The sequence below is a fragment of the Embiotoca jacksoni genome, unplaced genomic scaffold, assembly GCF_022577435.1.
Source record: "Embiotoca jacksoni isolate LCO1_2020_lvr unplaced genomic scaffold, fEmbJac1.0.p SCAF_3, whole genome shotgun sequence".
NCBI lineage: Eukaryota > Metazoa > Chordata > Actinopteri > Embiotocidae > Embiotoca > Embiotoca jacksoni.
The window spans coordinates 17,623,565-17,650,534 of record NW_027185381.1 but is presented as its reverse complement, the minus strand read 5'-3'; the positions used below and the strand labels follow the sequence as shown (position 1 = coordinate 17,650,534).

Here is a 26,970-nt window from a genome sequence, read left to right as displayed (position 1 = left end):
GTAACAGTTCCTACAACCATCATCATCCTTTCATTTCGCCTGCAGTGGTTGCTTTCGTTTATCAAGACCATAACCCTCATTTCCTCGCAGATACTGTGTGGTCTGACTGGTTTTCCTCTATCTCTCTCAGGATGGAGGAGTCTCTGTGTCTTTCTGCGCTACGATCGCAGTTCTACTCTGTGCCTGCAGGAGGCGCTTTCCCTCCTCTACATCCATCTGCCCTGCACTTGCACCTGCCTGGAGGCCGCTACCCAGGAGAGCTAAATCACAACGCACTGTCTGAGAGGTAATGCCCTTTGTTTGTTCTTTCTTACTTTCTTTCTTACTTTCTTTCTTTCTTTCTTTCTTTCTTTCTTTCTTTCTTTCTTTCTTTCTTTCTTTCTTTCTTTCTTTCTTTCTTTCTTTCTTTCTTTCTTTCTTTCTTTCTTTCTTCCCTCCCTCCCTCTTTGTCTGCAGGGTGGTGTAATCTCTCTCTGCTGGATAGGCACAGGTTGCTGAGTGTGTGATATTTTTAGCACACACCCCACAGTGCCTCCTATACACTCACCACATACACACACACACACACACACACACACACACACACACACACACACACACACACACTGCCCTTCACACACTCACCGTATATGCCCATACACATGCATATGCAAGCCAGTGCACACATAAAATCTCATACGCGGGAAGTGTGCAGTTTAACAATACACATTGTTTCCCTGTGGCATAATGCAGGGGGGAAATGTTTGTGTTTGAAATGGATGGTATTTATCATCTGCTTCTGTAATGGCTCCTGCATATCTTGTTGGTTTGTTTGTGTGCTATTGATTGCTGGTGAATGTGTTCTGTTGTATGCGCGTGTGTGTGTTTGTGTCATTTTCCTGTGGATACCTATTAAGTGTTCATCTGCTCTTGCTCAGTCATGCTGTGTATGGATTATTTTCCTCATGGTAAATGGAGTGTGTGTGTGTGTGTGTGTGTGCATATCTGCTTGTGTTTCTGCGAGCGTGTGTGTGTATGTTTTAGGAGATATGTTTGTGAGGTTCACCAGTGTGTGGTTAATATCTGCCTCATGTTGGGTGTTGCATCTCTCACCTTCTCCCCTTGTGTGTGTCTGTGTGTGTGTGCGTGTGTGTGTGTGTGTGTGTGTGTGTGTGTGTGTGTGTGTGTGTGTGTGTGTGTGTGTGCGCGCGTGCGCGTGTGGGGTGTGTGTGCATACTTGTCAACCTCCCCCACAGGCTACAGATGGAGAATGAACTCCGCCAGCGAGAGAGAGAGCAAGAGCGTGAACGAGAGAAAGAAAGGGAGCGCGAGGCCGGGCTGGAACGAGAGCGAGAGCGGGAGAGAGAGAGAGAGCGGGAGGAGGAGAGGGAGAGGGAGCGTGAGAGAGAGCTGGACAGACAGAAGGAGAGGCAGAGGGAGAGACAGCAGCAGATGGTCAGAGCGGCGGAGAGCCACTACCTGGCTGAGCTGCAGGCTCGGAGGGCACCACCGGAGGACAGGGCCCGGCCAGGAGAGAGGCTGACCCTGAACAGAATGGGTACCTACACATAAACACACACACACGCGCACACACACACGCACACACACACACGCACACACACACACACACACACACACACACACACACACACGTGCACGCACGCACACGCAACCACACAGACACCACACGTGTGCTCGTGTGTGTGTGTGCTCACATGCAGGTGCATAGACAACCAGATGCCCAGAGTTTAGGAGACTGCATGATTTATGCTAATCTATTGTGAGTACAGTTGGATTATTATTCTGTGTAAATCAAAGGAGAAAGAAGAGCTCAGAATATCATTTAAATCATCAGTAGAATTTCATTTGCACTTCTATCACTTGTAATTTCCCTTTACCTGCATGTTGGTTAGGTGGATATGAAATTTGTCCAGAAAATGTATGACCTCAAAAGAGAAGTCTCGGGTCAAAATCTTACACAAGATGTCTCCTTAATCTAGTCTAAGGCAGACTCTTGTGAAATTCCTGAGCATAGCCACATTTCCTGCATGTGAAACACTTCTGGTTACAGTGACCTTATGATATCTGCACGATTGTGCTTAGCTGTACGAAGCTTTTGCTATCTTTTTAGTGCATTTCCTTGTACTAGATTGACATTCCCATTATTGTAAAATGAATGAAGCGCAGAGGTCGGTAATGTCAAAGCAGTGAACTAACTTCTAAATTAAACTTCTTTCATGGCTCTTATTGCATTTTATGAAGAGGTAACCTGAAATTTTCTCAGGTGATTTCTTTTTTCTTTAATTTCAACCAGTTGAGACACCTTAAAAAAAAAAAAAAAAAAAAAAAAAAATCTAATCTCTTTCTTGCATCCAAAATGTCATTCTCCAATAACAGCAGAATCCTCAAAATATTATGTTTTGTATTTTATTGTGGATTATCATGAACACTGCTGCCTTTTAAATGGAACAGTATGATCTGTTGGGTATAACTGTGGATTACAGTTCGGCAACAAGTACATTTCAAGTTAATGCATTAAAACTTAATGAACTCAATGCCGCATTCACACAAAAAACAACTCTTGTCCATCGTTGTGCAAAAAAACTGCATGTGACATGTGTAATGGTGTCTACATAAATCCAATGAATATGTCTTTTCTAGTTTATGCGTGATTCGTTTTTTTCTCATCCAAATGTCGTCTTGAAACAAATTTACACAGACTTAATCATGTCGACACATAGACATTATTCATCAACTAATTCATGACTCCCCTGTTTTGTCCAGATAAATCAAAGGACTCGGAGCACTCAGGTTTCCCAGCACCTAAATCTCTGCCTCTGCAGCCTGGCCTTCACTCCTCCAGGGGCTCTGTACCGCACCCGGTGCCCAGCCTGTTGCCTTCCCACCTGGGCAAGCATCATGGGGGGATCCATGGAGCTCTGGCAGCCGCCATGATGACTCAGAGGGCCAGCGAAGAGGTGTGGTTAACACGACAACGAGGGCAAGGACAGGAGAGGGAGGGTCTGATGGAGCTGGGCCTCAGGTCACAGGGGAAAGGGGTAGAGCTGAGGAGAGAAAGCCACAGGTGAATATGCCGAATTAATTTTCTTTCGAAAGTAATTTGTACTCCTGCAGTTTCACACAGTCGAGGTCGACTTTGAAACTAAATGGAATTTTGTTTTGTTTTGTGTTTTTCTAAACAGAACCAATTCAGTCTATCACAACCCAGGTAACAAAGACATACCCCCCTGCCTCGGCGCTCCACCTCCCCTCATCTCACCTAAAGGTCCTCATCACCCTCCTGCCCCTCCCACTACACTGTGGAACCCAGCTTCCCTTGTTGACATGCCTGCAGACTCCCGCAGAAAACTCAGTCCTCCTACGCCGCCAAGTCGACCGCCTCCAGGCCTGACCAGAGTCGACAGGCCCCCGCTCAGCTGGGGGGAGCGGCTGGACGAGGGAGGCAGGAGGAGGGCAAAAAGCCCAGAGAGGTACCCCTCACTGAGGGGAGCAGGTATACAGGAGTCCTGGAACAAGAATGAGCAGGACACAGCCGTCCAGAGCCTCTACCACCAGCATCACATCAATAACCTCCACCAGAGGTCATGTTTGCCTCTGTCTAGCCACAGTAGCTGCACTGCCCAGGGGGGACGGGGTCAGACATCCTCTCCATCTCTGCTGAGGGAGCGACAGAGTCAGGCACCTGACAGCATGTTGGTGTATGACGAGGTGCTCCAGCAGCACCGGCGGCTGCTCAGCAAACTCGACCTGGAAGAAAAGAGGAGGAAGGAGGCCAGAGAGGGAGGTGAGAAGCCGCAGGGGATATGGCAGACAGGAGAAAGCGACTGGAGGGAAGGGTTGACTGTGTCATTAAGGCTTGCTCATAGACCTGTAATTTAAAAAAAAATCAAAAATAATTCCTGTCTTGCTCTGCTTTCATCAGGTTATTACTACGACCTGGATGACTCATATGATGAGAGCGACGAGGAGGAGGTGAAGGCGCACTTGAGGAGAGTGACAGAGCAGCCCCCACTCAAACTGGACACCTCCTCTGAGGTGCATAAACATACAGACTCGCATGCCTTCATTACAGGTTTAAAGTTAGAATTTTGTTTTTGTTTGATTAATATTCACCTGCCTGTATTCCTCTCTCCAAAGAAAGTGGATTTCCTGCGCGTTTGTGGTCTCACGACACTGGCCCATCGCGATGAGCTTCTGGCTCAGAAGAGGAGGAAGAGGAGGAGGATGATGAAAGAACGCAGCCTCTCTCCCCCAGTTGTGCGGAGCAAGAAAAAGGCCCCTTCACCTCCAGCACCCACAACTCCCTTAACTACCCCGTACTCTGCCGAGCAGATGGACAGCACCTCCGAACTGGAGGAGAAAAAAGACTTCCTGTTTATGTTCAACCTCTCCCATGTCAGTCCACAGCAGAGGAGAGGTAACATATCTGTTATTCTCAGTTTTGTGTTTTTACTGATGTTGTAGGAGGGGTGTGAAGAAAATAAAGTCAGCAAGAATCTGGTGAAGAGGTTTTGGCAGAATATTCTTCTTTCTCCCGCAAGAGTAGATTTGGATCCACACGCAGGCAAAATATGGTATCACTTAAAAATGGTTAAATGCCATAGAAAAAGTCACAAACAAATATATAAAACTGTGTACAAATTTTATATTCGCACAGGACATTTTGAAATATATTCAAAACACATGAATATACACTGCTGTGCGAATAAATGTAAAGAGTGGATGCCTTCAAAAATATTGCCATGTGGCAGAGTCTGTTGCAGGACTTTCACAGAAGATAGTTCTTTATGAGTCTGGCTGTATGTTTGTGGTCATTGTCAGGCCACAGAAGGAATTTAAGACCAATCAAACGCCTCCCTGATGGTACTGTGTGATGGATAAGACTCTAAACTATTCACAGTACTGTATAGCCTACCTAATTTGTGTAATATGTCTCTGTTTCATTCACCTTGAAAAAGGTTTTTGTGGTAAGCCACCATTGCAAAAATGTCTAGTTTCAGATGAAATGGGACATCAAATCTAGGTACAAATCTGTATAAACTGCTCTGGTTTTCAGAAAATATGATTAGTTTTGAGTTTTTGTGGCTATAGTCTGTCTGCACTGGACTTTATCTCAGATCACCCACTTACTGATATTTTTCCGTCAGTTCCTGGTGCCACTCAATTCTTTAAGTCCTCATATTTTTTTCAAACATGAATGACGGGTGTTCTCATTCTGTCTTTTTCTCTGTAGATAAAAAGAGGACAGAGGGGCTGCTGAGGGCCATTCAGAGGAAGACTGTGACGTTGGACACACTCAGACATAATCCTTTACCACTGTGCAGAAGTCCTCCGGCTCCCTCAGCTAGTGAGGCACAAACAGACACATACACATCAAGATTCGTGTTTAAAGTTGCAACAAACTCTCTTTAATAGTGCGCTTATTTTTTTTTTTAGGTGACTCTTCCTCAGCTCCACCGCAGTGTCAATCAAATGGACACCTATATCCAGACTCTCCCAGCCCTTCCCCTCCTTGCTTGCACAAACCTAAGCACCTCCACAATGACACACTCAAACCCTCCGTGGACTCCCAGGTGCCCCGTATTCCTCCTCCTTTGGCCCCCCATCATGAAAAGGCTGAATTGATGGAGACTCAGTCTAACAGGAAGCTCCAAGCCCTCCAGAACGGTGCTGTCGCTCCTCCAAAAAAAGAGCCCAATCCTGTGCAGAATGGTCGGAGTCGTCCCTGGGAGAGGTTCACACCTGAGGCCTTTGCTCAGCACTTCCACCAGGCTGTGCTGCAGTCCACACACAACACGCTGCAGAACAAAGGTTAGCCAGTCACTCCCATAGGTGCATGACCATCACGCTTGATAAGTGAATTTTAAAATGAGTGTTCTGCCATCTAGTGGTGACGTCGTGCACTACCTTAAAATGTCTTCTGCTCCACATATAGTGTATTGACTTCTTATATTGTGATAAAATTGGCTACAATGACTGAAACGGCCTTTTTTGTCTCATCTCTTTTCTTCAAAGGAGTCCTAAACTGTGTCCCCGAGGCCGCGATGAAGGCCGATCGCTTGCTGCCTCACAGCATCTCTCAACTGAAAAGTTCAAGTCTCAACCATGCCCCTCAGCACGCACACGCCAACGGCCATCACTTCCATCCCACTGCAGCCAGCCGGGACACTCCAGCAGCACGGGACCACCTGTCTGACGAGGACGAGGAAGAGTCTGGTCAGGAGGAGGAGGAGGAAGAGGAGGAGACAGAGGAACCTCCAAGGAAGTGGCAGGGCATTGAATCTATTTTTGAGGCCTACCAGGAGTATGTGGATGGTGAGTAAATGTCATGACAGTTTTATTTATGCAGCCCAAACAATGTTTGTCTCAGAGAGCTTATAAAGTTTCACTCAATTACTTTTATCTAATGAATAATTTTAAGGTGAAAGCACGAATACAAATATGATTTCTTCATTCTTTATAAAGAAGTAGTTTGATTTAATACTTTATCTGGAAATACAGTTAAAATGTTTTATAATATCTGTATATATATATATATAAAAACAGAAAAACAAGCCTGACTAAAAGTGTATTTTTGAAGTGGCTATCAATATATTTGACAGTTAAATATCCAGATAACGATATATCATCCAGTTGTGAAAGGCATAACATAAACCTTTCTTGTAAGGATCCCTGTTATTTGGTTCTGGAAGAATTTTGATGATAATATACAGAATAATTTAGTTAAAAAATAAATTTGTAACTGCACTCTCAAAGAGTAATGAGTTAACAGCATCAGCGTTAGGGTCCATGTTTTACACTTTTCCTGTGTTTTATTTGCATTTTGATATCCATAAAAACTTGTGTTTGTGTCATATTAATATCAGTGACACTCTCTTCTGATCTGATTATTTTCTGAGTGACGCATGCCTAAGCCAACCACAGGGTTTATTTGGTCTGCTTGGTGTTTTGTTCTACATAAAAAGTTGGCCAGTGGGCCGTGCTGAGGGCAAACACATGACATTAGCATTAGTTTGTGATGTCATAAACTTATGGAAGTTCAAACGGCTCGTCCAAATGGCACATTGTGCTGACTATAGGCTGTGTACATTTTCTATGTGGACTAAGTGTTATGACACTTTCACAGTATTTATGCAGTACCTTCATCTGCTATATGATCACAGAAGAAATGCAAATCTGAATTCATGCAAAATAGGACCTTTAAATTAAAGAGTTGCATTAAGTCTGTTTTACGTAGCGGGACTATACCTGGATTATACTGTCAGGTTTGTGTAAAAGATACATCGAATTTTGTCTGTGTATTCCTCCCTTTGCAGAATGGAGTATAGAGAGGCAGGTTCTTCACAGTCAGTGTAAAAGACTTGAAGGACAAAACTACAATCTGACCAGAACTGCAGAGCAGCTCTCTCTCACGATGGGGGTAAGAGTCTCAGACTGATGCTGCATGCCTGCCTCTTTGTTTCCTGCAAATTTGTGCACTTTCATCTTTTAGCTGCAAGTTTTTTTCTGTTCATAAGTGACGTAGCTCCATGCAGAAAGTCCCAGTTCTGTAAATGAGTGTTGTGTCTTGTCTTTCGTTCATCAGGAGCTGGTGAGTCAGAGGCAGAAAGTGAGAGAGGAGAGGGAGAGGCTGCAGGCCCAGCTCGAGCACTTCAGGAGGTGTTTGACACTACCTAGCATTCACTGGGGCAGGGGGCAGGTCAACGGGCACACAAGATGACCTCTGACATCGGTTCTCTGAAGGTTACGCCCCTTAACAGCGACGGAACAGTAACAAGAACAAGTCGGACTGGAGCCAGACCACCCTCTGCACTCGAAGCACTTGAAGGAGCCAGCCGTTGTCTTGTTACCTTTCTGGCCAGTCAGTTATTTTACCTGATTGGTCCCAGGTACAACGTTATTGCCTGCCATGTTTGTCACAGCAAACATGATCCATGGTGTCCGTGTAGTCAGGGCATTCGACTGTTTGATTCTGCCCATGGATTGTAACAACACTGTGTGGGGAAAAACAGCATCTTTTTTTTTTTTTTTTTTTACAGTAACCCTAACCTCTACTATTACCCAAGTTGGCTTTAAGGCCTGTCCGCCATTTAGCCCTTATCATATCAGATTCTGTGTAAACTGTGTAAGTCCGCACTAGTGAAATGTGGCACAAAATCTGTAGCCTCGCTGGAGAGCGATGAGAAGAGTCCAGGCGTGCAGTGGTCACTTGGTTAGTCCTCAGAGAATGAAAGTTGAGTCAAGGAATCAAAGCACACCTCAGGCCTTAAACTTGACAGGATGCACTTGAAATGGAATCGGAAGAAATATTTGACCGGCCTCTGTGTGGTTTAATGTTGTTGTGTCTACTGAGTACTGTGTCTGACAGATGAAGCAGTGTGTGCTGGTAAAGGTTCTACAGAGCATAGAAAACATCTAAAGTATCTATATAATGGCAAACGGTATCAATGAAGTTTGGTTTTTTTCAGTGAAATTTTCCATTGATTATGTTACTTGTGATAGATGAAGACTTTTGTATGTTTTATTGCTTTAACCATTTCTTGTGGAAAGCCATATGTTTTGTTGAAATATGCTGCTGGTCAGAATGAAAATGTTTAGAAAATAAAGGACATTAGGACAGTTGTATTTCTAAAAACGTCATGTGATGTCAAAATGTTTGGGAGCTGGCCAAGATGCACTGGAGATGGAAGGCAGGACAGATGTCAGTCATTACCATTGTTCAGATGGTTTATTCAAGAGTCCTCATTCCCTCACATGCCTATAAATGTTGGAGACGGATGAATAAAAGTAATTTTTTTGAACGGCCTTTTACAGATTCTACACGTGTTCTGAGATAAATTGGCATCACTTGAGTGAGACTACAATACTTTCAGACATTTTGTCTAACCTTTAAAATGTTTTCACCATCCTGAATTTGATTATTTTGATAAACTTAAGTTCAACCTCTTTTGTAAAGGAAACAAAAAAGCCAAATTATTATTCAGTTCCATTTTTAGGACCGTGTCAAAACTAATAAACTGTATCTTTTCTCGAGATTTGAAATATTCCTCTGCTTGTTTATGGGTGACAAACATCAAAATGACACTATCCCTCTGTGGATGACTATAAACTACACCCTCTGTGGTCTTTTGATGAGATTTATTTTTGTTCAAGCCTGATAAATTACTGTCAGAAATTCATACTTTCTCTCCGCCTGAACAATAAGATCTCTTTCTACAAGCACAAGCTACGGTAGCAGTCTCCCCCAGTCCACCTGGCCGTCACCTGCTCAGTCTCCTCTACAAACTTGCTGTGAAATCTTGCATATTTGCTTCAATCAGTTGTTATGTAATGTATTATTTGGGCTGTATAATTGCGATGAATTATTTATTAACATATATTGCTGTACATTCGGATGGAAATTTACATTAAAATATTTGTAAAATGCCTTTAAATGTTATTGTCGTGTATCTGGGAGAGTTTTCGCTTCTGATAGATATTTCACAACAGTCTGCGTTGCACTTACTCAGGTTGGGGTCTTTTAGGTTTTGAATACACACGGCAGCAGATGGAAATTCATAAAACTTCATTGTGTTCAACACTCCAAAAAACATTGCAAGCTGCTGTCATTTAGTGAAACAGCTCTTTAAAGTTTGATTACAAATTGTGCCATTCATAATAAATATGATTTAAAAGGACGGAATTACAAGGTTTTAATATCAGATTTCAGCACGCACTTGAGAAGACAAAGTCTTTGTCACTGAGATTGCTGTGTTTAAAAATAGCCCATATCAATGTGCCGCTGTCAGCTTCCCATCCCCTGTAGTCATTTCCTCACCTGACATTTGAAGGCAGGACATTCGTTTATCCAGCTTTTGGGAGTGTACTGAAATATATTTGTGTTAATAATGGATTACGTTGATTTCAATTTGATTGGTAGGAAGTTGCACAAAATCCACAGAAGGGCGAGGGAGATGTCACTCAAGCCCTGATTAGGTAACAGTGTGGCTGGATAATTGATATGCAGGGGCTTTTTAGATGTTACGTCTAAATTATACGAAACCTTTATGGTCGATGATGCATTACTCTTAATTAAACTACAAAAACTATTAGTAGTTGGCACTGTCTCTATCTCTTTGAATGCAGGGCTTTCACTTATCCCAGAGTATTTTAACACTGTGATAGTACAACTCTTACTCCAGTAAAACATCTAGATACTTCTTCAGCCTCTGGATAAAAGTGATCTTTTACAATAACTTTGCAATGATTTCAAGGGGCCCATCTCTTTAAAGCCCATAATACAGATCCATCACACCCTCTCACTGGGTAAAACCTCCAGGGTTGAGCTGAACCCATTTAAGTTACTATATTAAACTGTTCTCATCACAAAGATTGCTCAACTTTAGTCAGTTGGGCAATCTTTGTCGATACAGTTCCTGCCATCTGCAGCCCAATAATGATCCACTTTTCAGTCGCAGAACTTTTACTTTTGACATAAAATAAAATCCTATTCAAGGCATTTTCAGCCTTTTTATATATATATATATATATATTTTTTTTTTTTACATATCACTTAATTGCTCAACAGGTTGATGCCTCAAACATGTCTGGAAGCATCTGTATTTGTTATGTTTCTCCGCTCATTTATTCGGGTCTTTAATTGAATTTTTCACCCATGCGTACATTAAGAAAATACACAGGGATGGTGTACGAAGTATAATCAACGACCAATGACTTTAGTGTCAACACAGAGATATTAAAGAAGAAATACACAAGGTAAAACAAACAACGTGTCGTGCAGATTAAGGCAACATACTTAATGGAAATAGAAAAAGAGGGATTACGCAGTGAATGCAGCAACATAACACAGTGGAAAATATATTTTCCCCTGATAAAGCGTGGTGCTTTATCATGTGACAAAAGCTGACGCTCATGGAAATGTCTGGAAGCTATTCACATGGGTTCTGGATGACGATCAGCAGAAAGTTGTTCTCTGCAGGAGACGTAAAAGAAAAGAAAAGAAGAGCCGTAAGTGTTCACTCGTTAGTTAATATATTACATGTTTGTGTCAGGGATAACTTGACAGTAATGTAACTACGCCACCCTCACCTGGTGTAACCAAAATCTCGTGTTTCTTGGAGCGGATGCGAATGAAGGTGAGGTCATTCTGCGGGTCGATATCTCTCACGGCGCTCCTGGCCATCATGGAGAGGTTGCGAAGAAGTCCTGCATACTGGACGGTTGTGGAGTTATCTAAAGTTGTTCTGATGGGGATGCCTTACAAGATAAAACAAGGAACCATTACAGACTGTGTTGTAAACATGTTACATCAGAAAAAAAACAAAAACGTTTTCTTGGATAACTTACCATCTGCATTGACAATTATTGTTCCAATCACCCCTTTGTGGGTTTCAATCCTCTTCAGGAAGTCCTCAACTTCTGCCTGCAGGGCCCAACAAAAAACAAAAAATTAAAAATATTAAATCACACATCAACAAATGAAAACAGGATTAACAGAGCCTGATTAAAATCAACAGCACCGAGGAGTGGTTGGTTTGCATTGGGTCAAATGAACGAGCGGGTCCACCGAGTTAGATAAACTACGTCATCGCGTAATTTCCACCTTCTAACGAAAATATCAACATCGTTAAGATTATAATTAAGTTACAAAATGAGATAATAACAAAACACAGTCAACTAACGTACTTCGCTCCTACCATTTTGTCCGAGGGGAGCTGTCGGTTCAACTTTTCAGTTGTCTTCTGGTGCGTTTCACTGTTGCCATGAGAAACGGAAGTGACGTCGGACGTAGGCGGAAGCGCAAGCGTTAGTCGTCATTGTGTAGAGCAGGGTTGTGCGCTGTTATTCTTTGCTGCAAAAATGCCGGAACTAGCAGTGGAAAATGTGGTCGTACATCCACTTGTGTTGCTCAGTGTGGTCGATCATTTTAACAGGTCAGTGAGCTCAATATTTAGCGTTTAGTCCGAAATATTGGAAGTTAATGTGAAAAGCGTAACGCTGCTGCGAGGCTAAGCTAACGTTAGCCCTGCTGAGTCAGAGCCCCATTAGCTAGTTAGCTGAGTGAAAGTGTGAGAAAAACGATATCTGTAAACTATAAAATCGATCTAGATAACATTACAGGGTATAAGTGGTGGTAGTAGTAGTCATTAGTACCAAAGTCTTAGTGACATGATGTTTTAATTTAATTTGCGATGGAAACATGGTGACGCTAGCTTAGCTTGTTTACGAAGCATGGCGTTCAATTCTCACCAAAGTGTGATGATCTGATGACTGAATTTGTTCTGTTCATTTTACGGTTTAAATCGACAGGATAGGAAAAGTTGGAAATCAGAAACGGGTGGTCGGTGTCCTACTAGGATCGTGGCACAAAAAAGTTCTCGATGTCTCAAATAGTTTTGCAGGTAAGTGTCATCGTCATCTCGGGGACTCGAAAGATTAAGTTAAAAAAACAAAAAAAACACAGTTGGTTGAGAGTATTAGTCCCAAGTGCGAAACTAACTTCCCTGAACTCCTTTTATTTTCCTTTTGCCAGTGTAAAAAATAAGCAATCACCCCTCAATCACTCCTGTTCATATTTTTTTTTGTTGATCATTGGTGACAAGGAGGCTGTGAGGGTTTCTTTAAAGAATGATGACCAATGATCCCCCCCAAAAAAACATACAAATATATAAATAAAATAGAACTTGGTTGACCACAGCTGCGGGTCATTTTGACCCGAGGACAACAGGAGGGTTAAATGTTTATTGCCCTCCTGACCTGAACACCTCAGCTGGCTCATTGCTGAGGCACTTCAAGGATCCCTGTTGCCAATTTCCCAAGTTTGACTCAGAATCTGATGAGACTCTCTGTTCAAGACCACGGTGAAATGCGCACGGACCGGTGCTCACAAAAACGTGCGTGACTCGGGTGCTGGTGTCGATTAACCGAAGTAAATTGGGATACTTTCAGTGTTTCAGTCCCGTTTGTGCGCAACAAGGAGCAGTCTTAGAAATCTTTGGCCTCTCGTTATCAAGGATCATTTTTGGACTGTAGAAAGCTCCCCGAGAGCCACAGAATTCACTACATAGCCGATCTAGGGGAGCCCAGTCCTTATGACTAGTAAACGGGTCGGTTAAAATCACTGGCGTTCCCATTTTAGATATCAAACGTACATTAGATAGCCTTTTACTACGGACTCATGATGGAGCTCAACACGGAGCTGAAATATTCTAAGAATTAATAAATGTTGGAAGTCGATTCTAAAACCCATTGTCAATGTTATAGTGCCATTTGACGAGGATGACAGGGATGACTCAGTGTGGTTCCTGGATCATGACTACTTGGAGAACATGTATGGCATGTTCAAGAAAGTTAATGGTAAGGCAGTGCCTGCATCGACATGATTACTAAATTTCCCCCGCTGCGGGATTAACAAAGTCTAATCTAATTCAATCATGTTTTATGTTACTGAATTACCCTCATTTCATACTTCTTTCTTGGTTTTCAGCCAGAGAAAGAATAGTTGGATGGTACCACACAGGACCCAAGTTACATAAGAATGACATTGCCATCAATGAGCTCATCAAGCAGTACTGTACCAATTCGGTATGTAACTGCTTGGTAGTTTCCTTTTCTTAATGTGCATGTTTCTGGGCAACCATTCTTTACTCATGGTCACTCTGTAATGAGTAACTTGTACACATACTTCTCTTTTTTTTTTTTTATCCCACCAGGTGTTAGTCATTATAGATGTGAAACCCAAAGATCTTGGTCTGCCCACAGAAGCATACATCTCTGTGGAGGAAATACATGACGTGAGTCCAAAAGAAGAATTATATGTTTTGGGATGAAAGTTCACAGTTGGAATTTTGGTTAATATGGGCAATTCACTTTTCCTAGGATGGCACTCCAACGTCAAAGACTTTTGAACACGTCACCAGTGAGATTGGAGCAGAAGAAGCTGAAGAAGTGGGAGTGGAGCACCTGCTGAGGTACTAAAAAACAAAAAAAAAACGTCCATTCAAGCACATAGTAGCCACACTGTTAATCACGTATAAAGGTTTTAGTCACCGCAATATATAATGATGATCATAGTAAAGAGCCTAAACTATTTACTGTTTAACTGTAACCACCAAAGTGTGAACATCAACAAGCAGAAAGAAAAAAAAAAAATCTACGTTTACTTGATTGAGCTAGAAATGTACACATGCTGGTGCTCACCGACTTCTCCTGACCACAGAGACATCAAGGACACCACCGTGGGCACGCTGTCGCAACGCATCACAAACCAGGTTCATGGCCTAAAGGGACTCAACTCGAAGCTGTTGGACATCCGCGCTTACCTTGAGAGGGTGGTGGCAGGCAAACTTCCCATCAACCACCAGATCATCTACCAGCTGCAGGATGTCTTCAACCTGCTGCCAGACGTTAATCTACTGGTGAGCAGTTTATGTTTGAGCTGCATTTACTTCATGCTTATTTACAGTAATCATTCTCGGGAAATTGGCTTTAATTGTGCTGGAGCTAACTTCACTCACCTCAAAGTGATACCTCCTGACATTTCTTTCTGGTTGGACGCTTGTTGATTGTAACTTTTCGAACTTGATTTTTACAATAAATTACATCTCTAGCAATTACTCATTTTTATGTCATTTTGTTAGAATGATAGAAATACAGCACAATTACGACTTTAAATTTGGATTTGATGCAGTGAGTCAAAGAGATTCAGAGAGAAAGAGCATTCATCTCTTAACTGAGCAGCGGCTTCTCCTTTTACCCACCGGAGGGCAAACTGAATCCGAACTGAAGCTCAGTGGGACACATGAAGCTGTGATCGTTTAGTCCAGTTGAAGCTTTGTGATGAATTTTAAAATGTTTAATTGCACGATTTAAAACAAAAAAAAACAAAAAAACTCTGCCACCAAACTAATTTGCGGTCGTAATCCTGTGATAAACCAACGTCATGATGGCATAAACCAAACCGGGGACATAAATATGATCATGGTTGGACTATTTTTTTTTTTGAACACGATGTACATTGTATCATGACTTCCAGTGTCACTAAATATCGTGGGTTTTGTTGCAGGAGTTCACAAAAGCCTTCTACCTAAAGACCAACGACCAGATGTTGGTGGTGTACTTGGCCTCACTCATACGCTCCGTGGTGGCTCTGCACAACCTGATCAACAACAAGATTTCCAACCGGGATGCAGAGAAGAAGGAGGGACAGGAGAAGGAGGAGGGCAAGAAAGAGAAGAAAGACGACAAAGAGAAAAAGGATGAGAAAGACAAGGAGAAGGAGAAAGCAGACGGCACCAAGAAAGACGAGAAGAAGAAGAAATGAGCGTTCTTCCTCTGCGGTCTGCTCTCAGATCACACCGTCTTCATCTGGATGGCGTCCTACTTTCAGTCACAGCGCTGTATGTGGGTCTCCGGCTAAAAGTAGGACTCTATATGAGGATTGGTGTCATTTGAGATTTGGCCACATGGTCATTCATAAAGACTGTTATTATCGTACAGAGATGATGATGTTTGCTCTTTGGTGGTCTGAACTGTGAGAACATGTTTATGCTGCTCTCATAGTTGCCATACTCCTGGTGTTGTTCAACACCTGGTATTGCTTTTTTTGTAAGATGGAGGAAAACTGTTTTGTTTCTGTATAACTGATTAAATTGGGATCATATTAAAAGTGGGTTGTTTTAGCAGTTTTCACCGTTTCTATTTTATCTTTACAAATGAAAAAAATTATGGCTTTTGTTTTGTATAACAGGACAGATCTATTCAAAATGCTTGAGGTCGCCTTTATCGTGTTATAATTCTTGGTGTCATCTTTGCAGGTATAGAGAGGAGACAGACACGTGACTATTGTGTGGATAAATATTCCAAAAAACGATTAAACTCAGCTATGCTCAACGATAGTAATATGGCAATAAGAATAGTATGAACCAGTTATGGTCTTTCTTTTGCCTTTCTAAACATTTGGATATGTGTAAAACAATTTTTTTTTAAACAAATCTACACTTTCAAGGCATGTGGTAGGACTATCTGCTGGTGAAGGTCAATTCATATGATAGAAATCAGAATCCTTAAAACACAAATATGCAAGGTGAGATTGTTCTGTCATTTAATAGTATTAGGAATATTAGAAAAGAAGCACAAATTGTTTGCACATCACAATATTACCTTTTTTTTTTTCTATATTTGTCTTTTTACAGATATTCTAATAGGCACTGGTGTTGGCATTTATTTCTCATGCTTTACAGCGGTTACTCTTGTTTTTCTGGTGTTGTAACTTTTTAGCAATTTCTGACAATAATTTCTTCTAAGATGAATTTAGCCTACTTCTATCTTATATAACACTATAATATAATAATTTAATGAAAATATAGCTACTAATTGTCATTTGGGTGACACCGTATAGGTCTGTAAAACCCTCAAACGCACCGAACGAGGGATGAACGTACTCGCGCGGTGCTTTCTGTGAGGAGGAGCTGTCACGCATTATATTTTTAAAACTGCGTCATCGGCTGCTTCCCCTCGAGGCGCGCGCGGTCCACCGCTGCCGCGGCCACCGCAACATGCAGCACTAGTACCCGGTCCGGCGCATTTAAACCCAGGTTGTGTCAGACAAATCAGATTATTGGGAAGGTAAACCGGATTCTGACGTAGAGGGCTTTTAAACCCCGGCAGAGGAACGTCGCGTGTGCTGCCTGCTCGCGGGTGAGGAAGAGGAGAGCGGCTCGTGCAGCCTCCGGTTAACAAGCCTTACCCGACCACCACTACTACCCCCTCTAGCGCCCCCCCCCCCCCCCCCTCTCTCTCTCTCGCTCTCTTTTTTTTTTTTTTTCCTCTCAGGAAACTGAGCATGACTCCTCGGATGTTTCTGTGCGACTGAAAGGACCGGACGCGGAACATGGCTTCGTATCTGCAGGTGAGGTTGTCCGCCGCCGCCTCCCTCGCTCCGGACAGGAGCTTCGTCCGCCGCTCCCGATAACTTGTTCACTTGTCAGGGGTGTGGTTTGAGCGCCGCGCGACCGAGGGAGGCCCGTGTTTACAGACCGCAGGTGGCACGAGCTTCCCGATAACAAATGTTTTAGCAGTGGTGCCCGTAAACCCCCCTCGAGCGTCGTCAGGTCCGTGTTCTCTGGGGAGGAGGAGGGAGGAGGAGGGAGGAAGAGGGGGTTAAACAGGTGGTTGAGAGGCTCCGTGTTTCCAGGGGCTTCGCTTTGATTAAACACGTCTTCAGCGCGCACCTTTTTTTTTTTTTTTTATCGGTCAGTGCCAAACGTTTTGCGCAGAGCTGAAGGAATTGCTTCTCCCTTGGTTTCAGATCGCTGATGACGAGAAGGGCCACGAGCTGGACCTCTTCTGTGTTCCCAGGCATTACGAGAACGATTTGGACAAGGTGATCATCCCCCACGGACTCATCATGGACAGGTAGCGGCAGCAGCAGCAGCACCACCCACGCTGGAAATGAACTCTCATTATCAGTCGGGTCAACCCCACAGCGCTCTGGGTTGGGGGCTTTTCCCGGGAGACATCTTCACCTGTCCTGGCAGGAAAAAGCACAGGTGTATTAATGATGGCTGCCTCCACTTAAGGGAGGTCCTGCCTGGCAGCTGATCACTGTGATGGATTGAGAGGAGGGGGGGGGGGGGACCCGGGTCGTGCTTTTTCCCTGCCGTGACAAGTCGAGTACAGTAGTGCACTATTCAAACCACCGTCGCCCACATCCGTTTGAATGTGGATTTGGGTGGAGGAGAGGGTGCAGTGCCGTGAAATGCGTGGTCAGCAAATATGTTCAAGTGCAACACCAACGCCCAGGGATCTCCTCCCCGTCCACACTGCATTCCCAACTGCGCCGTAATTGACCCTGTCCCCTTTGTGTCCCCCTCTCTCCGATGCAGGACAGAGCGCCTGGCCCGGGACATAATCCGTGACATGGGGGGACACCACATCGTAGCGCTGTGCGTGCTAAAAGGGGGCTACAAGTTCTTCGCAGACCTCATGGACTACATCAAGGCGCTGAACCAGAACAGCGATAAATCAGTCCCGCTGACGGTGGATTTCATCAGGGTGAAGAGCTACTGCGTAAGCGTCCTTTCTCCTTTCAGTTTCAGGGAACCACTTGTGCTGACGTGAGGTGGGCGATACAGAGTTGGCAAATTAGAACGGTCTTGTCAAATGAGAAATGGGCCACTGCCGTGTGGAGATTCAGGGTGCGGCGCACAGCCATTTTGGAAGTGCAACGTAGGTTTGTGGTGAACATTTCCAGGTATTTTGAGGAGAACGGAGAGGGACGGGGTCTATCCAGACCAAAAGGTGACGTGTAATGTCTCTGCTTTGTGTCCGCCAGAATGATAAGTCCACAAACAACGTCCAAGTCATAGGAGGGGATGAGCTGTCCAGTCTCTCAGGCAAGGTCGGTCTCATGACGTCTGTCGGGCTGAAATACATCAGTTACGTGTCTTTTACGGAGTCTTGTTTCATTTAACTCTTCTTTCATTTGATGTTTTTTTTTTTTTCCCCCTGCAGAATGTTTTGATTGTTGAGGTAAGACCATGATTTGACTCTAATTTTATACTGTGGTATCTAAAACAGTACATAACCCTGTATGTATAGTATATTGTGTGTTTTGGGCCCTAATCAGAAACTTGAATACCTAACAAATCTCAGCATTGATAAACAACCAGCGTGTAGTTCCGTCGCTGCTAAAGAGTCCTGCTCACTGATTTGCATTTGATTTGAAAAAACAAATCCGAGGGTTGACAAATTCAAACAGTCCTGCGTCAGTGTTCACTCAGTTTGGTCTTATTTTATTTATTTTTTTTAAACAAATTTTGAAATTGAAATATCATCAGTCGTAGTTGTTATTGTAAAGTCAGTTACATAACGCCGGAGTCTGTTGTTCATGAGTTGCGTAAACGTCTCTGTCTTGTCTGTGCCCCCCCCCCCCCGCCCCGACCACTTCCTGTCTTGATTGAAGGATATTGTGGAGACCGGAAGGACGATGCAGACGCTGCTGTCCCTGCTGAGCGAAAGTAATCCCAAAATGGTTAAAGTAGTAAGGTAGGCGCCGTCACGTGGAAGCTGAATTATAGACCGCCGCTCTAACGTGCCGGTATGTCTGTGGAGGGAGGGAGGGAGGGAGGGAGGGAGGCGGGGAGGGAGATCGTGTGTCTAACAGCGCTCTTAGCTAATGGACGCTCTCCTTTGGGACTGTATTGAGAGATGTAATGTGACGGAGCAGCTTAAAGAGTTAATCTGCAGCACTATTAACTGCGCTGCGGAGGTAGAGGCCGTTTCTCTGATGCACTCCTGATCGCTGGTTAAAACCAGACGTGTGCTGAATTTAGTCCGGTGCTCTCTGATGCTTGCACCAAAAATAGCGGTTTGGTTCGATATGCGTCGTACTGTAAAGGTAGGGTTATTTTGGCACGTTCTTAAATCAAATAGATGGATTTGAAGGGCTAGTTTGTCTCTCTCTCCCCCCCGCCGCCCCCAATTCTATCACAGAAAAAATCATTTTCCCTTTGTGCTACCGTGGTATGAAGTTCCTGCTCCCGCTGAGGTTTTGTGACATCCATCTCTGAAATGTTTTCCGCTTTAAAATACTATACAGCCTTGAATTGCATTTTCTATAATTCACGCACGTCTCCGTTTTCATTGAGGTTTTTTTTTTCCCTTCCGGAAACCATACCATCCTAAACTATTGTTTTTGTTTTTTTTTGTTTGTTCTTGGTGAATTGAGCTTTACGACACGCGAGCTCTGTTTACGCGTCACCACTCGGCCTGTACTCCGGCACAAAGCGTGTAAACGAAGCCCCACGCAAAGATGTTGATCTCGAACTGCGAGTAGACGTCTGTTTGGGCGAGGTGTTCGTGCAGGTCTCCCTAGACAACCGGCGCCCGTCCTGTCAGGATTAAAACCTGCGCTGACGAGGTTGTTTTAACAGCAGCTCTGTGTCTTTGACGCGTTCGTTTCTCTTTTTTTTTTTGGAGGCCTTGGTTTCTCACGTCCTGTATTTCCTCCCTTTTCTTTCCAGCCTCCTGGTGAAGAGGACCCCTCGGAGTTCAGGGTACAGACCAGACTGTGAGCACCTCTTTACTCACTTCGCGCAGACGCGTGTTATTTGCGTGGCGGTGAATGGATTGCTCACTCCGCGCCTTTCGCTTAGATGTGCGTCGGCTTCTTTGAAGGCCCGGTGTTTTTAATGAAGCAGGATTAACATTCGTTTCAGAGAAACGTGTTCCAAAATGTAGTTCGAGACAGGCTTTTATGTACTAATGCACCCCTGATAACTCCCCGCTCACACCGTCTCTGATTATGTAATGCTTTTAGGTTTGAGTTGGATTATCTGTTTAAGATTGTCTCCCCCCCCCCCCCCCCCCCCCAAGGACAGCTGTTACTGTAAGCGTTTTGACTTCCCACTGCACAGCGCTTGCGACTCGAGTACAAACTCGTGTTTATTCGTTCATGCAAGAGCCTCTTGCGGGAGGACTTCCACTGCTCCCAAAAGTAGCTTGTGCTTTCTTTATATGACTTGCACTGATGATGTTTCTGCACTTATTTCAGACATTGGTTTTGAGGTGCCGGATGCCTTTCTGGTGGGCTACGCTTTGGACTACAATGAATACTTCAGAGATCTCAGTGTGAGTGTTTTTGCAGTAGATAACTTCAGATGGAATGTATGAGGATGGGCCTCCTTCGTGTTTCTATTTCATACTATATTTTAATACAGAAAATGGATAGTTATGGTACTCAAAAACCTGCTCGGAAATACGTGCAAAGTACAGAATCGCTCATGTTCATTAGCATTAGACAGGACTTTATTCTGGGACGGCTGTTAAGTGGATTTCATAAATAAGTGCCAAATGAATTTGTAGGGAAATGTTTGCTTGCTATTTTTTTTGAAAAGCCTTATTTATTTAACGTATTTATAATAAATAGTTTTCTCTTACGTTCATCTAAAAGAATATAAGTGGATTTCCTTCACAGAAGACATCATATACTTGTCACAGTAGCAATAGCAGAGATTTAAATCAAAATGAATGTCACGCTGCTATGGTTTACAAAGACACTTGTTTTTTTTTTTTTTTTACTAAAAATCTGGTTGAGAAATGTGGGTCTTTTTAATTCTTTTTAATTCATAAAAATTGTATTCAATTTAATCTTAAACAATGGCTTGTTATTATGAAAACACAGAAAGGCCGGGTTACTAATTATTTTTTAAATTCCATTATCTCGAGATCAGGGGTCCATTATTTTGCTTTCTTGGGGAAAAAGAAAGTTTTATGTGATAACAAGGTAATTTATGGTGTTCTCAAGGAAAAACAAAAGGCAGATTTCTGATTGATTTCTAGTGATGGAATGTAACAAGGGACATCTCCTGTTCTAGAATTAACTACAATTTTCACGAGAATTAATTTGCTTTTTTATATTCAATTTATGCCACTCATGTCTACTCGATTTAATATGAAGCGAAATGTTGTACTTGGTTACTTTACCAATTCAAAATTGACATTGAAAAAACTTTTGCGATCGAATGTGGTGCACAGTGTATAGCTCCACCTTTTTACCAACGACGACAAAGTGCTATTTACCTGTGCATCAGAACTAATTATCTCATAAATGTATAAATATCATATATTAGTATATCACTAATAGGGGTCTTCTTCTGCATTGAGTGCTTTAACTTTTGAAATTTAAAGTACATCTTTCTGATAATAAATACTATTTTCAATGCAGGACTACCAACTTGTAGTGGAGTACTTTTACAGTGTGGTATCTTTACTTTAACTCAAGGAGAGGACCTCAATACTTCCCCCACTACTGCTGACACGCAAAGACAAATTATCTTGAGAAAATGAGGTTTGTTTTCTCAAGATAACTAAATAATCAACTCCTGATCTCGAGATAGCGGCATTAATTGCAAGTAGAGCGATTCTGTAGGCACAGAGTAAAAAAAAAAAAAATCAGTGGCTCTAAATCCGTCTCGTGCAATTGTGAGAACGTAAAGACTCGGCGAGGTCATTAAACCAAACTTTAGAAATGAGGTCAGTGTCCTCAATCATAGCCACAGCCCTCCTAAGAACATGTACTAACTCTGCATTTTTTTTTTTTTTTTTTTTTTACAGCACATCTGCATACTAAATGATCAAGCCAAGGAGAAGTATAAAGTGTGAGCAGATAAAAGTGCTGCAGAGGCGAGATCTGAATCGATGAAGACTAGGACCACTGTGAAGACCCTCCTTAGCTTTGCTGTGTTTTGAATCTTATTTATTTTTCTACATACGAATCCACAAAAAGTGATGTGTGGGTTGAAACAAACTTCAAGAAGAACATGTCTTCCCACCCCCCTTATGAATAAGTGGGATTAATAATATAAATTATGAATATTTTGTTTTTTTTTAAAGATTAATTTATTTCATTTATTTATGTGCTGTAAAGCTGTAACTTTATATATGTATATATAATCACAGTTTTTCTGTTGGAAATAGAGATAAATAATGTCATTAATTTGCTCCTGCTCATTGAATTGCAGCTCTCAGGCTACTGATTTATGTTCACTTTAGCTGTCACTCAGATTTGAGTAGCCCCCCCCCCCCCCCTCTCCATTAGTTCACGTTTCGGTTTATAATGCCGATATATCCCTTCGTTATGGCATGAAATGACGTGTAATGCATTGTATGTTTCATTTAACACCCGATGTTTTTATCGAGGCCGTTTACAGCAATACAAATCCCGCTGAAACTTTCCGAGTAATCCTGTTTTCCTTCCTGTTGCACGTTTTCAGTTCACACAGAAAAAAAAAAAAGGGATTCACGTTTTTTTTTATTATTTTTTTTTTTTTGCGAACCGTGTTTAAAAATAACTTCGCTTCACTTGGCACCGACGGGGCTATTTATACCTTTTCATCTTCCGGTGCATTCGTGCGATACGTTCTGCAGACCACGCAAATGACATTATTTTTTTTATTATCGTTAAAGTCGGTACCCGCGTCACTTCTCACCTTTAATTTAACGTCACAATCACGACCCGCCCTACTCCGCATCTGATTGGTTTACGAAGTCTTAACCAATCACCGCTCCGGATTAAACCATTTGGGGTTTCCGGTACGGACCGCGAGTCGGACATAACGTTATCCTCGATTTAGCAGCGAGGAGGTTTGTTTTTTTTTTTGTTTTTTTTTTAAATTCCTGGTTGGACAACGCGCCACCTTGACTGCGTTGTAAGTTTGACGGCAACGGCGCGGGGTGACACAGCTGTTACGCAAACTACCATGAATGTACAAAAGAAGACGGCAGACATTTTAAAGCAGTACGACGTAGGAACAAAGTTCTCGTATCTACCGGTGCTGCCCAAAGCCTCGGTGCTGATTCCGCTGTTCGTGAGGAGCGGGGAGCTGCACACCCTGATGACCCTGCGTTCAACACGGGTAAATCTCGGATGGATGGACGGATGCCGTCTCAACATTCATCTCTAGTTTAGACTTACCTTTTGTCTCTCTGTAGCTGAAGACCAGCCCTGGTGAGGTGTGTTTCCCGGGTGGGAAGAGAGACCCCGGTGACCGAGACGATGTGGACACGGCTCTGAGAGAGGCAGAGGAGGAGATAGGTCTCCCAGCTGATGAGGTGCAGGTGGTTTGCACACTATTCCCGATCATCAATAAGGTAGAAAACAAATAAAAAAAAAAACAAAAAAACATAAATATTTCTGTTCAGAGCAGCTTTGGGTCCATCTCTTTCTCCCGTCACGCCTCCCGTCTCCACCTCTTCTTCAACAGAGTGGTCTGTTGGTGACTCCGGTCGTTGGCTTCATCGACGAGTCCTTTTGTCCCAGTCCGAACCCCGCTGAGGTCAGTGCCGTGTTCGCTGTCCCGCTGGACTTCTTCACCAGTGAGAAAGACCACTATGCTGCCCACGGTGCTGGTGGGATGATGGGGCCGTTGCACTCGTTTTACTTTGTGGACCCCGATTCAGGAAGCCGGTATCAAATATGGGGGCTGACGGCCATGTTCGCCATACTGGTCGCTGCCCTCGCTCTCAGGAAAAAAACCGAGTTTGATGTTGGTTTTGACTCCGAGGATCCGTTTTCCTTCTTCCAACAGAGTCTACATAGAAGAATCAGTAAACTATGACCAGCCTTTTTTTTTGTTTGTTTTGTTCCCCCCCACCCCATGTAATGCATTTGTGCCAATACAAAATAGCTGCAGCCAGATTTGTTATAGAACATGTGTATTCATTTTCTGTAATATTTGTGCGGATAACAGTGCAGTGTGAAACTTTACCTTTGTGCAATATTTGTTTGAAAAGATTAATATAAAACGGAGTTTTTTTTTTTGTTCACCGTTAAACCTTTCAGATCTTTTTTTTATAAGCGGGGCGTGTTGCCCACTAATCATAAGAGTGGCGGTTCGATCCCCGGGTCCCCCTGTCCAGATGCCGAAGTGTCCTTGGGCAAGACACCGAAACCCGAGTTGCCGCCAGTGGCAGCTGATCGCCTTTGCATGCGTGGATGGGAGGCAAACTGCAACGTGCTTTGAGACCACTAAGGCGACAAAGCAATGTATAGGTGCAGACCATTTATCGTTTGCATCCGACACCTGAAGGGAGGGAGAAAAGAAGCACGTCTGGACGTTTACATTTTTATTAATTCATTTAATGTAGCAGCAGGATTACAGTTATAAACAGAAGAGTATACAAATGTCCAGACAAAGGCAAAGTACATGTTAATAATAGTTCAGATGTATGATAACACGCTGGGGTTGACCTTTATCCCTACTGCAGGGTCTTAAGGCTAGATACTAAAGCTCAAGCTACACAGAACGGATACAACAGAACTGTTGGAGAATGTGAAATAGAAAGCGAACTAGGAAAAGTGAGCAAACTGATTACACACAAGATACAGCTCACACTATTGGCAATTAACAGTTAATTCATCATGGTTGCCCCTTTTGATCAAGCATTTCACAGCAACAATAGTAATGTTGACAAGCACATCAACACAAGAACGTTCTCCATAAAACAATCTCCACTGTCGCGTCCCTTTGACCTCACGTGTACAAATCTCATGAGGCATGAAAAACATTTTCAATAGAAAACAACAAACAAGGTGACAATTCACTGGTGAAGCTGCACAATATTATGTCGAGAGTAATCACTCTTGATATCTTGCAATGGACAGAGAAAATGTTACTACGAAAATATATTAATATGGGCTATGGTTATGGTTGTGTTGAGAAATCTAAAATCACTGAAAAGTGTAACAAATGTTAAACAGTCTTACAGAGTTAAAAAGGAGCAATGACACAAAAGGGACACCAGTAAACACAGCAGAGCAACGGTTAAGTTATCAAGGCACACAAAGTTCTGTTGAAAGCATCACCATTGAAATTCAAGATACCCCTGCAGTATATTTCACATTTAAATATACACGGATATTCATTTACATGACCGAAGGACAAAAAAAACAAACCTATATTATGCAAAGATCTGCGTGCTCTCGTCACCACAGTTTAAATCGATGTTTTAACGTGTTGTTGTTGTTTTTTTTTTTCCTGTCAGGTCGAAGTGGCTATTTCGAAGAGTCACACTGAGCATCCTGGATCGCTCAAAAATAAAAGGGCTGGACGTGAAAACGTGACGTTACACCGCAATCCAACAGTTTGACAAATGTACAGTGACACGAATGACAGCTGGTGTCACCCCCACCCGCCTCTCTCCGCCTCAAAATATACCACCTCCAAAACTGTAATTGGTCCGATGTTAGATGTAGAGCAAGCGCCGTTCCACACCATGAGGTAAAATTTACATTCATGAAACTGAAGTCGTAGGTTGGCTTTCTGTGTTGGTATGGCTTTAAGAGGCAAAACTGTTCCGCACTTCTTCCACAAACATCATGTGCTCTTTAACTCCCCTAACCGAGAGGAATGGAATGCTTGGAAACGTCACTACTGCACTCTAACCTGATCTACAGTTAATGGATGAGTCAAAAGTGCCATTTGAGATGCATGACATAAAAAAAACCCCCAAAACAAGTAAAAAAAAAAAACAACAAAAAAAAAAACAACAACACACGCACACATGAAACCTAGCCCACTTATTATGTTCTAAAGTTTGGGTAAATTCAACGTCATAACAGTAGAATTAAGTTCTAACACATTTGCTTGATGTCCACTTAATTACATTTCTAAGTTCAGTCACACACTTCACAATAAACCTGCGCTTCATTTCAGGAAAAAACACACCAGCAATGATATTCTGTGCTATGAGCATAAACCAAAAAGTTTAGTTTTACAAAAATACTCTACATTTTGATACATGGATACAAAATTCTAAAAAAGATAAGTTACTTTAAAATGGATCGCTAAACAGCTGCAGGGCAAAAAAACAAAAAGAGTATGACTATGAAAATGTAAACAAATGCAGATGTGAGCAATGCTATTCTAAAATTTGAATTCTCAAAATATTGGCTTTTTGATAATGCCAAATTGGCTACTGTTGGATATGGAAAGTACAGTGGTGTCATTCTGCATCAAAAAAAAAAAAAAATAAAAAAAAAATAGAGTAATGTCATGAGAAATATAAAGTATCAAATTAGTGGAAATGTCAATGAGAGATAAACTGATCCATGAAACAAAGTACCGTTACATATCTTTTTATAAATCTTGTAAAACGACGTTCTGCTTTTGCTATGCATGAGAGCTGCATAATTTAAATGAGTACAAATGAGTAAACATTATGAGGGCATTTGCAAGGACTTACAAGTATAAGACATAACGGCGACGATTCGCGACAGGAGCTTTGGTATGCCTGGGTGCGCTCCAGTCTGACCCCCACAACAGCAGCCGGCTCTGTAATCTCACAACTAATGCCAGTGCTATTGATATTATAAACTGTAATATACTATCACAGCAGAAGTGCCCGTCACTCCTGTACAAAGCACCATAGGTAGAATCAAAATGGCGGCCTCTACGCAATAGATTTCAT

The 26,970-nt window shown here is 42.6% G+C and overlaps 5 protein-coding genes across 8 annotated transcripts in view; 4 read left to right on the top strand and 1 right to left on the bottom strand.

The window, feature by feature from the left end:
- Positions 1-9,428, top strand: part of LOC138205822 (genetic suppressor element 1-like) — a 38,725-nt gene extending 29,297 nt beyond the window's left edge. For all 3 annotated transcript variants that reach the window (XM_069162110.1, XM_069162112.1, XM_069162111.1), the window contains exons 6-16: positions 131-286; positions 1,236-1,537; positions 2,764-3,064; positions 3,183-3,784; positions 3,923-4,035; positions 4,138-4,417; positions 5,234-5,347; positions 5,437-5,811; positions 6,016-6,315; positions 7,317-7,420; positions 7,586-9,428. In XM_069162110.1, the coding sequence (XP_069018211.1) occupies positions 131-286; positions 1,236-1,537; positions 2,764-3,064; positions 3,183-3,784; positions 3,923-4,035; positions 4,138-4,417; positions 5,234-5,347; positions 5,437-5,811; positions 6,016-6,315; positions 7,317-7,420; positions 7,586-7,720 (2,782 nt within the window). In that variant the 3' untranslated portion in view covers positions 7,721-9,428. The remainder of the gene's footprint in view (positions 1-130; positions 287-1,235; positions 1,538-2,763; positions 3,065-3,182; positions 3,785-3,922; positions 4,036-4,137; positions 4,418-5,233; positions 5,348-5,436; positions 5,812-6,015; positions 6,316-7,316; positions 7,421-7,585) is intronic.
- Positions 9,429-10,694: 1,266 nt separating this feature from the next.
- Positions 10,695-11,843, bottom strand: LOC138205826 (dynein light chain roadblock-type 2-like). The gene is made up of 4 exons (XM_069162117.1): positions 11,697-11,843; positions 11,347-11,422; positions 11,089-11,256; positions 10,695-10,972 (listed from the first exon to the last, which is right to left on the bottom strand). The coding sequence occupies exons 1-4, from the start codon at positions 11,697-11,699 to the stop codon at positions 10,929-10,931; spliced, it is 291 nt and encodes a 96-aa protein (XP_069018218.1). The 5' UTR covers positions 11,700-11,843; the 3' UTR covers positions 10,695-10,928.
- Positions 11,795-15,686, top strand: psmd7 (proteasome 26S subunit, non-ATPase 7). The gene is made up of 8 exons (XM_069162113.1): positions 11,795-11,933; positions 12,310-12,401; positions 13,264-13,356; positions 13,487-13,584; positions 13,713-13,793; positions 13,879-13,970; positions 14,219-14,417; positions 15,065-15,686. The coding sequence occupies exons 1-8, from the start codon at positions 11,860-11,862 to the stop codon at positions 15,320-15,322; spliced, it is 987 nt and encodes a 328-aa protein (XP_069018214.1). The 5' UTR covers positions 11,795-11,859; the 3' UTR covers positions 15,323-15,686.
- An 813-nt stretch (positions 15,687-16,499) lies between these two features.
- Positions 16,500-22,735, top strand: hprt1l (hypoxanthine phosphoribosyltransferase 1, like). 2 transcript variants are annotated; one of them, XM_069162116.1, is made up of 9 exons: positions 16,500-16,909; positions 17,309-17,383; positions 17,886-18,069; positions 18,335-18,400; positions 18,514-18,531; positions 18,965-19,047; positions 20,025-20,071; positions 20,555-20,631; positions 22,117-22,735. In XM_069162116.1, exons 2-9 carry the CDS (start codon positions 17,316-17,318, stop codon positions 22,162-22,164), a joined length of 591 nt encoding a protein of 196 aa, XP_069018217.1. In that variant the 5' UTR covers positions 16,500-16,909; positions 17,309-17,315; the 3' UTR covers positions 22,165-22,735. The 2 variants fall into 2 exon arrangements, with proteins under 2 accessions (XP_069018217.1, XP_069018216.1); XM_069162115.1 differs by having other exon boundaries at positions 16,501-16,909; positions 17,309-17,415.
- A 323-nt stretch (positions 22,736-23,058) lies between these two features.
- nudt7 (nudix (nucleoside diphosphate linked moiety X)-type motif 7) lies at positions 23,059-26,814 on the top strand. Its single transcript, XM_069162114.1, has 4 exons — positions 23,059-23,417; positions 23,494-23,652; positions 23,766-24,553; positions 25,546-26,814. Exons 1-3 carry the CDS (start codon positions 23,262-23,264, stop codon positions 24,117-24,119), a joined length of 669 nt encoding a protein of 222 aa, XP_069018215.1. The 5' UTR covers positions 23,059-23,261; the 3' UTR covers positions 24,120-24,553; positions 25,546-26,814.
- Positions 26,815-26,970: the final 156 nt, after the last annotated feature.